Here is a 12310-nt window from a genome sequence, read left to right as displayed (position 1 = left end):
AACCGAGCAGTACGAAACATTTACAAATACCTAGTGAGAGTAAATTATTTTGGCATTGTAAAGCTGACCGGACGAATGATCACCCCGAATGAGAGGCGGGAGTAGGGAGAGGTGTACGCACGAGAGCAGGCAGGGCGGGCTTGTGAGCAAAGCAGGCTGGCGCGTACTCTTGACATAATGAGAGAAATGCCACGCTAATCCTGACAGAATGAATTGTGAAAGCCCCTGATAGCAGACTGCAATGGCAGCTATATATATGTCTTGGTATCAATGTACTAAAGTCCAAGGTAGAGCTTTCGAGGTCAGGAGATGCAACCACGATTTGCCTTGGGTGAATCTCTTGACCAGCAAACCCAATTATCCAAAAGACTTCTATCGGCCATCGGTATTTAACGCACCGAATGAGCTAGGGTAGGCAGAACGGAGGCCAATTGGTGAAGCGCTTTCGGAACCAGACATCGGAGGTGGGAGTGGCCCGAATGCCGGGGAGATGCCGCAATGCTACGCTACCTGTAGGCATACATTGATATATTAAAAACAGAAGCCTACACCCACTTTGTCAGTCTCAACAATTCAATACCATGTCTAGCCCAAATGACCCATTCAAACTCATTATTGTGGGAGGGGGGATAGCAGGTTTGACACTCGCCAATATGCTGGAAAAGTTTGAGATTGACTACATCTTGCTGGAAGCTCGCGACAACATCGCACCGGCAGTGGGCGCGAGCATCGGCCTGTTTCCTAACGGGCTGCTGATTCTCGACCAGATAGGATGCTACGAGCCAGTCCGAGCAGTCGCTCAGGGCGACAGTGTCAAGTACGCGCACATGCGCCGCCCAGACGGCAGTTCCGTGTCCTGCACCGAGGATCTCTTTGCGCACCTGAAGAAGAGGTATGTATCCTGCAGCAAGATTATAGAGCCGAATTTTGATATCTGGAGGTTAGGCACGGTTACGAGATGCTGTTTTTTGACAGACAGTGGCTTCTTCAAGTCCTTTTTGATCAGCTGCGGCATAAGGAGCGGATTGTGCTCAGCAGCCGTGTAGAGGCTATCGAACAATCTGGTCGTGAGATCAGCGTGACAACCAAGGCAGGAAAGAAGCACACCGGTAGCATTGTGGTAGGCGCCGATGGAGTTCACAGCACGGTGCGTCACGAGATGAGACGGCTCGCCAGTCTATCAAACAACCCAACGTCCTTCCCGTCTGAGGATGAAGAGCAAACAGTCCCATGTCACTACCAGTGCAGCTTTGGAATCGCCAAACATGTCGAAAACTGGCCAGAAAAAAACCAGTCATTCACGTCTGGGGAGGGATACTCGTTTCTGGTGGCATCGGGGCCCGACAACAGAGTGTATTGGTTCATGTTCAAGCGTCTACCTGAAGTGAAATACGGCAAGGATATTCCAAGATACACGAAACAGGACGAGGAGGATTTCGTCCAGCAGCATGCCCACGTCCGGATCACAGAGGATTTGACGTTTGGACGGATTTTTGAAAACAGGATCTCGTCGACTTTGACACCACTTCACGAGATAGTATTTAAGAAGTGGTTTTGGGGAAGAATGATTTTGATGGGAGACAGCGTACACAAGGTGGGTTTCACAGTAAAGACAGGACGATCCGGAACTGACATTGTCTCACGTAGCCAAACCCCATTGGTGGCATGGGTGGAAACGGCGCCATGGAAACGGCAGCCGAGTTTGTCAACTCTCTGCTCAGAGCAAGAGACAGCCGTCCGAATGGACTGTGCGGCTTGACAACAGCAGAGATCGAGGCCATCTCCAAGCACACACAGGACGCGCGGTACGAAAGAGCGAAATACATTGTCAAGCTCAGCCATGATACCCAAGCTCTATTCGCGTCGGAAAAGCCACTGATCACAAAAATCGTTCTTAACCTTGTTGTTCCCCTGAGGGGGCTTGAACACCACCTTGGCCAGATGGGATCCAGGCTGCTTGCCAGCGCAAAGCTGGATTTTCTGCCAGTGCCCACAAGACCCAGGGCCGTGCCATATGACCACGAGTTACCAGCAAAACCAATCCGAGGATGGCCGCTCGCAATGACCAAGGCGGTGTTCTGTGTTGGAATGGGGTTGGGATTGGGGTACCCCTTTCAACCTTTGTCAGTGCTGAATTCTCAGTTGCAACGGGCTTATTCCCTGTCACAAACAATCTCGCCGCTCTTGACGTACACTCTCGAGGGCCATCGAGCTGGCAACAAGGGCACGCTCCTCTCATTGCCCAGCCTATTTGTGGCTGGCATACAGACTAGGCGGGTGGGAATGGCAAAGATTGCTCCTCTACATGGGATCATAGCCGCACTTCAGTCGTTCAAGGCTCCCCCAGGTCGGTGGGTCGGCGTGTATGTTGCGAGAGCACTGATGCCTGCAGTCTCTGTGGGATATGTTATTCCAACGCTCTTTGCACTGAGCCCAACCTGGGGAGCATCCCAAGGTGTTGTTTCCAGTGGCTTCGCAATAGGGGCGCCCTTGCTTGTTCCAGTTTTGACCACAGCGCTTTCCAGATGGTGGGAAAGCAGGAGCACAGCGTATGCAGAAGACTTTGAGAGGTACAAGAAAGACGATGTTTCGGCATTGGAAACGGTATATAAACTGGCTGTCGTATCCCAGGCTGCTGCCCACATCATGTTTGTAGCTCATGCCTACTTCTGCTTGAAGATCACACCACTTCAACTGATCAGTCTGCCCTTTTCACTGAGTGGGGCAGTGGGATTCTTGGGAGAGACTTTGTATTCAATCCTTGATCTTAGGTTCTTGGGGTATGTGACGGGTTGGCAGGTTGCCAAGGTCTCGCTGGCTTCTATCCTCAGCCAGGCGGTGCTGGGCCCTGGGGCTTCTATGGCGGGCGTTTGGTGGTGGAGGGAGCATGTCATTGCGGGCTACTTGAAGGGGAACTAGCCTGAGCATGTCGTATCCATGGCAGGGCGCTTTGGTGGCGTCTAGATGTCCGGACTTTCATGGCGGCACTCTTTAACAAAACCACTGACCTCTTTAATTTTGCCATGTTGTTTGACACCACCATGATGAAAATCCCGGACTTCCTGGCCTATTTGGCTCTCTCGGCAACGGCCATATTCATTCATGGCGCCACTGCTCATACAGTCGAAGTCCAAAACAAACCCAACAACACCCTGGCAAATATCCGCTGCGGGCACGGGCTTGCCAGATGTCTCTCCTCGTCCTGCTGTTCTTGGGCTGGCTATTGTGGATATTCCGCCGCTCAATGCGGCGCATATTGTTAGGTTGGCCGTGGATTTTGCGAGATCTGAGTCTTGATCTTTTCGTGCTGCATACCTTGCTAACCTCGCAATCAGTGACAATGTTCGGCATGTTCGACGCGACCACTTCCGCCCGGAAAATCGTGGCAGACGGGTCTATGACTGTACACAGCGCAACACTATCACTTTGACCTTTGACGACGGGCCATCAGCGCAGACCGGGCCCCTCCTCGACCTGTTGCATCAGGAGGGGTTCAAGGCCACCTTTTTGTCAATGGAGAACATGGAACCTCGCCGAGCATTCTGCGACGCGTTATTGATCAAGGACACCAGCTTGCGTCTCACACATGGGACCACCTCGAGAACCTGGATCTCGAGTCGTCAGAGTCCATGAATCAACAGATGATGTGGAACGAGACCATATATAGAGACATTCTGGGCTTCTTTCCCACCTACATGCGTTCATCGCACGGCAACTGTGACGGCGCCTGTCTCGCACAGATGGGAGGCCTGGGCTAGACCGTAGTGATGTGGAACCTCGACACCGAGGACTGGAAGAATCAACCAGCTTCGAACATCTGGGAGTCATTTGAGAAGTTCAGCGCCGAACTCTGTAACCCAGAGCACAGCGGTTACGGTCGAGTCATCACGCTTGCTCATGACACCCTGCCTGCCACACTCGACCTGGCCAGGCACATATCAGCCAGGCCAAAGCAAAGAACTTGAAGTTTGTCACTGTTGGCCTGTGTCTTGGAGATTGGGATTGGGCGAACTGGTATCGGCACGGTTGGACAGGACTGAGGGTTGGTTATTGAATAAGCACAATATCATCCACGTGTGAAGCCAACCCGCTGCTCTTGGAGGCAAGCGATCAAAAGCAAGGGCAAGGGCAAAAAGGGTGACAGACCCTGCGTCGCATTTCGAGGGGACGGTAGCAGTGACCATTCTAGCATGTCATAAAAGGGGATTATTCAGTATTTTTATGAGAATGATCATTACTACCAAATTGATATCCAAAATTGAGATTCCAACACCCCGAGGTATCACAAGACACGACGCTTCTCCTCTAAACTTGTAGAAACAAACAATATCAGCCCCTGGACTCCAACTCAACAATGCCGGCCTCTTCCTTGGAGTCTGACGCAATGCTCCGTCCAACGCAGCGTCCGGGGTGCCAGACATTCAGCAGAGGCACGGCCAGGACCACGGGCAAGAACTCGAGTGTGCCAAAATAAACCTCCTTTGTGCTCAGATCGCCGCCCAGCCCCTCTGCGGTTTCGGCAAGACGGAAAACGGTTCTCAGATAGATCAGGAGAGTGGCGGTCGAGAAGGCGGCAATGAAGAGCGTGAGGCCAGCCTGCTTGATCTGCCTCCTCGCGCGAAAGATGAACACACCGCTCAAGATGATGAACAGACCAATGGCGAAGACCTGATAGGCCAGACCACCCAACAGGATGTTGTTGGCAGCAGTGGGGTCCTCCCTCTTCTTTTGCTTCACACCGATCAAAGCCGCGCCTGTGATCTGAGTGATGGTGGCGACAACGTCCGAGGTGATGAAGAACCACAGAATCCACTTGGGGGGAAGGAGTGAGTATTCACGTCCCAGTCGGTGGATGAGAGCCGACAGGATGGCGTAGATACCAGCGGCCAAAAATACTGGAGCGGTGACGATGAAGAAGTACTGGAGGATAAAGAAGATGAGGTTGTACGGGTTGACCTTGGCGGACAGGCAGCGAGCGATGTAGCCGACGATCTCGAAGGCGAGACCTATGGGAAAGGTGCAAAAGTACACGGTGCGGTATCGGACGACCTGGAACAAGTGGGCGACAAAGTAGAGACAAAAGAGAATCGTGGCCAAGAGAGCGAGGGCGAATGAAGGAGTGTAGCCGTAGATGATGACGGGCGCATCGTTGGGACCGCCAGGGAATGGCCAGTTAGGGTCGACATAGCCGCCGCGGCCGGTGTTGACGCCGGGTGGGGGTCCGCCGCCGGAAGAGATGTCGATGCCTGGTGGTGGTCCTGTTAAAAAGTCAGTTGACGTATTCTGTGGTGCGAGGCGGCCACCAGCCCAATTCGGTCATCAAACGTACCGCTCATTGTAGTTGTTCAGTTGTAACGATCGCCCGTTGATTGCGATTTCTAGCAAAACCGTTGTCGATTGATGAGTACCAGAAAAAGTGCAGAGGAGCGACTTTAATCAAAAGCCGTGGGTCGCGTCAGCCAAGGACGCCAAGTCTTGCTGTCGCGATCTCCCAACCGCTGGGCCCGCAGGCGAGATCGTCGTTGAATTCCTTTGATCGTGACTTGGCCTGGCGTCAGGGTTTCCTTACGATTGGACCCTTTCCAATCTGTCGCTTTATCCGTGAACGGCTTGGCATTGTCGCACTGCATGAGAGCACTGAGGATTCTACTGAAGTGGCCTTTTTCGATTAATCCGGCATTTTCCAAAGATGTTGATGCTGCCATCGTAGATTGACGGTCTTTGATCTAGCTCCATCACCAAAACGTGGCCATCGTGGTCAGATCAGAGCAGCTCCAAATTTCTGCTTTTTTTAGCCTATGGGCATCCACATTGAACCCCTGCCATGAAATAGGCTAGCTGAAAACAGGCTAGCGTGCATATGTTGCCAAATTGCGACGAGTGGGTTACCGAATCCAGAACATTGTGGGCCTAGCCGTTGAATTCCGTCGGGATAAAACAACAAGACATCTTCTTTCAAATCGACCACGACGCTCTTGATCTGTCTCACGAAAGCAATTACATGAGTATTATCAAGAAATTGCTGATTATGCAGTGATTGTGGAAACGACAAACATCTGACTGACCGCCCTAGAAAGTGATGCTATTGCCTGTCGACGGATGACCGCGGCGGAGAGACTGGGTATTTGCAAGTTATCAGCTTCGACGATCGATGAGATAGTGTATCCAAGGCCAGAGGCTGTAATCGGGATATGGACTCTACACAGAGCATATGATGGGCACATTCATCCCGACATGGTCCCCGTTCTCTCTTCAACTATTTGCTCGTGGCTATCGACCACAGAGTTACGATATCTCACTTCATTAAATCTGCATCGCAGGAATTTGTACGTCATGGTCATCCTCCCGTCAACAGGTTGCAGATAGGGCCCCCAAAGATATACCGATACCGATGCGGATCTGTGCAGCCCTGGAGACGGGGGATCCCTAACGCCTTCTATGCAGACTGAGATGCAACGGCAAACCCTTTCCGGGCACTGCCAAGACTTTAGGTAGTACATCGACATTGCCAAGGATATCCGTGACGACAAACTAGTCAGGCCTGGTAAAGCAGGTCATGGGTATTGCCAGTTTGCCTTTAACACTCATATCACGAGCATCCAGAACCCGCATCAGAAAGCGCTTTTAATAGTAGAAAAGAGATGGAGTACATGCGTTTAAAGATGGTTGATAGGCCTTTGAACATGGGTTACAGCCCTTTCAACATCGTTCATAGACCTCTGAGCATACCTGAGAGGCGTTGGAATATTGCTTGCATGCCTATCTCCTTTTCAAGTTTGCAATACTCATTTGTCCAGGGCGTGGGTTACACGCTTTTGGTTTTCATCACCACCGACAGTCAGTATCATTCAGTCAGTGTCATTCAGTCAGTGTCATTTAATATTATTTAGTGTCTTTCAGTATTGCTGAGCCAGTATTATTCAACCAATATCATTTAGTCAGCGGCATTCGGTCAGTGGCATTCAAATATCATTCAGCCAGTGTCAGTCAGTCTCATTCAACCAGTATTATTCACTCAGTCTCATTCAGCCATTGTAAGTCAGTCAGATTATGCCTCACTTCCTCGCTCACTAACCACACACTTCCGTACCCGCGTATACCAGAGACATGAGTTGTCAAACATACAGGAGCCTTGGTCATTAGTCAAGCTCTCGATGGACCAGAGAACCGTCAGAAAGCATGTCAATCCCCAAAAGTGACAAAGTCATTGCAGACACTATGTACAAGAAAGCAAGTCTGTATATACATTTGAAGCCAGTGTCACCATCACCTCCCCCATCACCTCCCCCATCACCTCCCCCATCACCTCCCCCATCATTGACCACCGCCACTAGTGTGTCTGGACATAAATGTCAGAGTTGCCGCTGCTCTGGTAGCCCTCGGTGGCGACAATCTGGTAGTAGTGCTGGCCGAGGTTCATGCCATATCTGGCCCAGGCGTTAAAGTGGTTTTGCATGTTGACGGAGCCACCAACACGCTTCGAGGTGCGTACGCTCCAGTACTGCTGGAAAGTCCTGGTGCCGTCGATGGAGGGCTGGTTGTAGCGGGTGGAAACATAAATGTTGTAGGTGCCCCCGTCGGTCTGGACGCTGCCCTTGTACTGGGCGCCGCTGCTGGGGTTGTAGGTGCCGTAGGATTCGATCACGTAGTACTCGACGAGAGGGTTGCGAGTCCAGCCGTAGACGGCGAGGTATCCGTTGCCCTGGGGGTTGAAGGAACCGCCATAGTTGATGGTGCTTCGACATGTTAGTTTTGTCTCTTTGTGTTGCATCTTCAAGAACTCACCGGCCGTTGCCCGGGTTCCATCCCTTGCCGCCAACAAAGTTGCCAGTGTTTCTCCAGCTCACTTGGTAACGGCTGCCCTCGAGCATGGTGTAGGTAGCCTGGCCGCCACCATCGGACCACCAAGAGTAAAAGTAGCCGTTGTGGGTGCCTTCACTGTTGGGGGTGATCTGGCGCCTCTCGAGAGCGTCGGTCGAGTTGCCGTTGTCCTGGTCGAGAAAGTCGAAAGGACGACCAAGAGCAGAGGTCACGGCCGTGGCGGCAAGGAGGAGAGACTTGAAAGAAACCATGATGACACTTGCAGTGTGATGGTTGACTGATGCTGGATGCTGGTTGCTGGATGCTGGAGGAAACGTCTGGATTTATATATCTGAGCTGGGCTGTCAACTTGCTTCTCAAGTTCCCAACCTGGCATCTGCGCCGAGTGAAGCTCTAGACAACTCATTCCGTGATCTTGACGTCGTCTAGACCGTCCAGCCTATCACGATCTTCTCTCTAAACCATCCAACCTATCATGATGGTGTCGGAATTTTGGCTAAATGTCTTGTGGAGAGTTCTTGGTCTCGGTATGAAACCCGAGACTCCATCTGACTTGTCATCGGTTTCCACTTGGCGATGGCGAGGAAAGCTGCTGGACTTAGCGGGACTGCTGGACTATGCGGGACTGCTGGACTTTGCGGGGCTTGCTGCTGGATTGGTTGCTGGACTGGCTGGTGGATTTTGCGGGACTAGCTGGCGGACTGGCTGCGGGACTGTAAACCTGACTGCCAGCCCGGTATACATTGAATGGAGGATCGTTCCCCGGATTTTCATGCATGTCTACCCGAGGCCACGCCCCGGATTTTGACACGGAGCAGGGATCACTCCCCGGATTCTGGGTCCATACATGACGCAGATCACTTCCTCATTTGTCTCGTCGCAAATAGCCTGTATTCGGGTTCGGCACTGGGGCTTTTGGCTAAACTTGGGTCGCAGCAGAGCCTCTTGGCCGCGGCTCGCGCTTATGAAGAGTCGGCATGTTAATTGGAGCGCAACGAAAGACTAGAGCAAAAGGAAATACGTCCGAGACATGTCTTGATAGAATCAACTTCCCTCGGCCTTGTCTAGATTCCGCCATTCAAATTTTGATAGAATCAATTCCCTCGGCTGGGTGAAGAGAGACAAGACGCGTCTCCTGCTATCATGAAACACTAGGTTGCTGTTCGAAAGTCAGGACGTTTGGATCCTCAAAGAATCATGACGGGAGATTGAATCGGTAAAAAGATGTATATGGAATTGTTTTGCATTTTTGAAGAATTTAAGCTTTGCAGGGCATGAAGCTTCTAGCGATTAATTTCACTCGTACCTTCCTTGGTCGTGCCTTCCTTGATGCACTTGCACCACGCACCAGTGCTTTGCAAAGCCCTGCAACCAACAAACGATTTCACAAAACAAAAAAACGGTATTGTTCCATCGCGAGCAGTACCTACGCCGATCCCAGCAGTCTTTGGCCATCGGCAGGCAGGAAATTGTACGTATTCTGTAGGAGAAGGGCTCCTACGCGAGAATCATGCTCTGCACCGTCTGGGCTGGGCAACCCAGCTACTAGGTAGGGGAGAGAGAAATCCGAGGGGATGTCGATGCTGACAAACGCCCTTCTTTTTGATAGACGGGTAACGCTATGGACCATCAGACGATCCATCCCTTGGTAGACGACCACCACCGATCGCTCGCGAGCCCTGTCCATTCATCCCAGCATCAAGAGCTATATACGCTAGCAATCGCCCTCCTTTTTCACGACCGACAGCGAAGGCTCGACACCGTGAACCACCACCAAACAATTCATCCCGTCACCATTCGTCAGCGACGCCCTCTTCTCTGATGAACCACCCGCGTAGGCGAACCGCAGCAGCTCGGAGAGACGGTTCGCAGCAAACGCTCTTTGGATGGAGCATCTCCCTGTCCGAGAATAAAATCGCCGAGGACAGGCTGTCTGGCATTGAGATGAGCTCTCTGAAGCTCATGCTGAGCTACCTTGATCAAGAAATCGAAAAGGGCGAGGGGCGGTGCAAGAGACCAGTGGTGCGTTGCTTGGGCGACCTCAGAGCCAAGTTGACGTCTCGATGCCATCGCCGAGGACACGATGTCCGGCGTTGACATGAGCTCTCTGAAGCTCATGCTAAGCTACCTCGACCAAGAGATTGAGAACATGGACAACACCATCATGGAGGTTAAAGAGGACGAGGAGCGCTGCGAGGTGGAGGAATTTGGGACCTTTTGCAAGCGAAAGCCGGGCGTGGTCGAGGCAAGTCGACGGAGCCTCGATGGATGACCCAACAGCATGCTAATCATGACTCTCCAGGCGATCTTTGTCGACGAACTCTACGGTGCGATCTTTGTCGACAAACTCCGCGGTGCCAATACCATTTCCTCGAAGGCAGCTGGTCGCGCATATCACCGGAGACCAGCTGGAAAGCAGATCATCACGCACATTGCCCGAGACTTCATCTGCCAAAGTCAACAGGGAACCAATCACCGCAAAGACAAGGATTCGTTGTGTGGACTCATGGGCACACTCAACATCGTCAAGCGTCCCGATTCTCGTCGGCGTCCCGATTCTCGTCAGCGTCCTGAGTCTCGTCAGCGCCCCCATCCTCGCCACCCGTCGGCCAGTGTCATCCCGGAAGTCTGCATCCCAGCAATGTAGGTCCCCGTTAACCGCATGACTTTTTTTTCCTTTTTGCTCACGCCTCTCTGACCAGGGACCATTGCTTCCTTTGTCGGCTCGAACCTACCAGGCGGCAACCTTTTTTTCCCACCGCGAGTTGATCTGCCCCCAGCCGCATTGTGCAGCAATCCCTGCGTCGTTGCCTTCCCCGACAAGGCCATCACTTGTAGGGCGACGGCCTAGTAAAGTCGCTGCCCGCGAAAAGTGAGGCTATAAAAGCAGGGAAATTAATTAACAAATTAATATTACAGTGTTGTTGGTTGTTGGTTGTAAAGTAAACAGTAAGTAGAAAACAGCGTTATAAGCAACCCGGGTGTAGGTTTTGAAGAAAGGTGGGCCTTTGTAAGCGCCCCACACCCCCCACCCCCCACAGACAGCACACCGCCGTCAAAACTGGAGCTATCGCGAATATTCTCCTAAGCCCAATATATACCCAGATTCCTTTCGCGTCCTTTCACTCCTTTTCCCCATGCCCTAATAGCCTTTTTCTTATACAAATATACGTCCTTTACCATACTTTAAGCCGGAACATCTCGTATTCTTAATAGTTATATAAACTTCGCGTGCTTTTTTATAAGGAACTTGTATTTAGAACCTCTATAAGGAATATAAGTCGAAGGCACATTTAAATAATCCTAACAGTTATTCTCTAATAGATTGTAGTATAATCCGTTAAAAAGCGCATTAAAAAATAATTTATTTTGAAAATAGGGGGTAGGATTAAAATAGGTGCTATTAAGGCTTGTAAATACAGGCTTGAATAGCTATCGGCGCAGTATATTGAAATAGTAAGAAAATATATAAATTAACGGGAACACTATAAATATACCCTTAACAGGGCCTCTAAATAAACATACTTGCGTGATAGTGGCTCGCTTGCAGGCCGTATTTTACGTAAGATAAAGAAAAAACTTTATAGGCTTGCAAACTATATAATAAGTACCTAATTGGCCTAATTAGAGGGCCAGAATTGCCTGCACGCGTGTAAGGCACAAAAATATAAAGAAATAAAAGTCGATGTCCTATTTAAAATAGAATGCCCGAAGCAGACCGCTTATATATATAACCCCTAAATCCCCGAATTATCCGAAAGCTCCACTTCCTTACTTAAACCCTTAGGCTTATAATTATACTTTAAACTAAATTTCTTTTCGCATTTAACTATTATAAATTAGTAGGTAAGTACATATATAAGAAAAAAAATATCCTTTTGTTACAGACTAACTATATAGTAAGGCAGGATAGAGACTGCAGCCGGTCGTGGTAGCTAATTAGATAAAAGGAAACGACGGAGCTACAGGATAGTGGGGCGCTTACTCTTAGCAGAAGTAAGCCGGCTTATTTAGCTTACTAATGAGCGTAGTAAGCTAGGATAGATTACTAGGCTTACTAGTAAGCGTAGTAAGCTAAATACGGAGGTACCTAGAGGATAGAAGTTTATATATACGGAGGACTAATTATTATAAATAAATAGTTCCGTAATATATAATATAAATTATAATCGTTAGTATTTAAACTATTATAATAAAGATAAGCTATTATTATATACTGTTAAAATACAGCTTTTGTTTATGGATTTTATAGTGTATCTAAGCCTTGTATATTACAGGGCCTTAGAGGCAATACAATAGCTTGGATTAGTAGTGTTTAGGGACTGCGGTTACCGGAGCGGAGGCTCGGCCTCCGGAAGCAATCCGAGGTCCCGGAAAGCCGAATGTTAAGGCCGGTGCCCTACAGTGGTTAAACGGTAACGGTAACGTAGCCTGTAACGTGGCCTCTAACCTTATATTTGGTTAGCGTATTTAGCGGGCGTTCGGGCCC

At 50.2% G+C, this 12310-nt stretch overlaps 3 protein-coding genes across 3 annotated transcripts; 1 reads left to right on the top strand and 2 right to left on the bottom strand.

Moving 5' to 3' along the window:
• The first annotated feature begins 566 nt into the window (after nt 1–566).
• Nucleotides 567–2960, top strand: QC764_100980 (uncharacterized protein). The gene is made up of 3 exons (XM_062941318.1): nt 567–892; nt 946–1594; nt 1648–2960. Exons 1-3 carry the CDS (start codon nt 582–584, stop codon nt 2917–2919), a joined length of 2232 nt encoding a protein of 743 aa, XP_062804031.1. The 5' UTR covers nt 567–581; the 3' UTR covers nt 2920–2960.
• Nucleotides 2961–4145: 1185 nt separating this feature from the next.
• QC764_101000 (uncharacterized protein) lies at nt 4146–5737 on the bottom strand. The gene is made up of 2 exons (XM_062941319.1): nt 5330–5737; nt 4146–5258 (listed from the first exon to the last, which is right to left on the bottom strand). The coding sequence occupies exons 1-2, from the start codon at nt 5334–5336 to the stop codon at nt 4330–4332; spliced, it is 936 nt and encodes a 311-aa protein (XP_062804030.1). The 5' UTR covers nt 5337–5737; the 3' UTR covers nt 4146–4329.
• Nucleotides 5738–7330: 1593 nt separating this feature from the next.
• Nucleotides 7331–8641, bottom strand: QC764_101010 (uncharacterized protein; the record flags this gene model as incomplete). The annotated part of the gene is made up of 2 exons (XM_062941320.1): nt 7786–8641; nt 7331–7736 (listed from the first exon to the last, which is right to left on the bottom strand). Exons 1-2 carry the CDS (start codon nt 8070–8072, stop codon nt 7331–7333), a joined length of 693 nt encoding a protein of 230 aa, XP_062804029.1. The 5' UTR covers nt 8073–8641.
• Between the last annotated feature and the right edge of the window lie 3669 nt (nt 8642–12310).

Source organism: Podospora pseudoanserina, chromosome 1 (genome assembly GCF_035222485.1).
Source record: "Podospora pseudoanserina strain CBS 124.78 chromosome 1, whole genome shotgun sequence".
In the NCBI taxonomy this organism is placed as follows: Eukaryota; Fungi; Ascomycota; class Sordariomycetes; order Sordariales; family Podosporaceae; genus Podospora; species Podospora pseudoanserina.
This window is presented reverse-complemented; position numbering and strand designations above follow the sequence as displayed.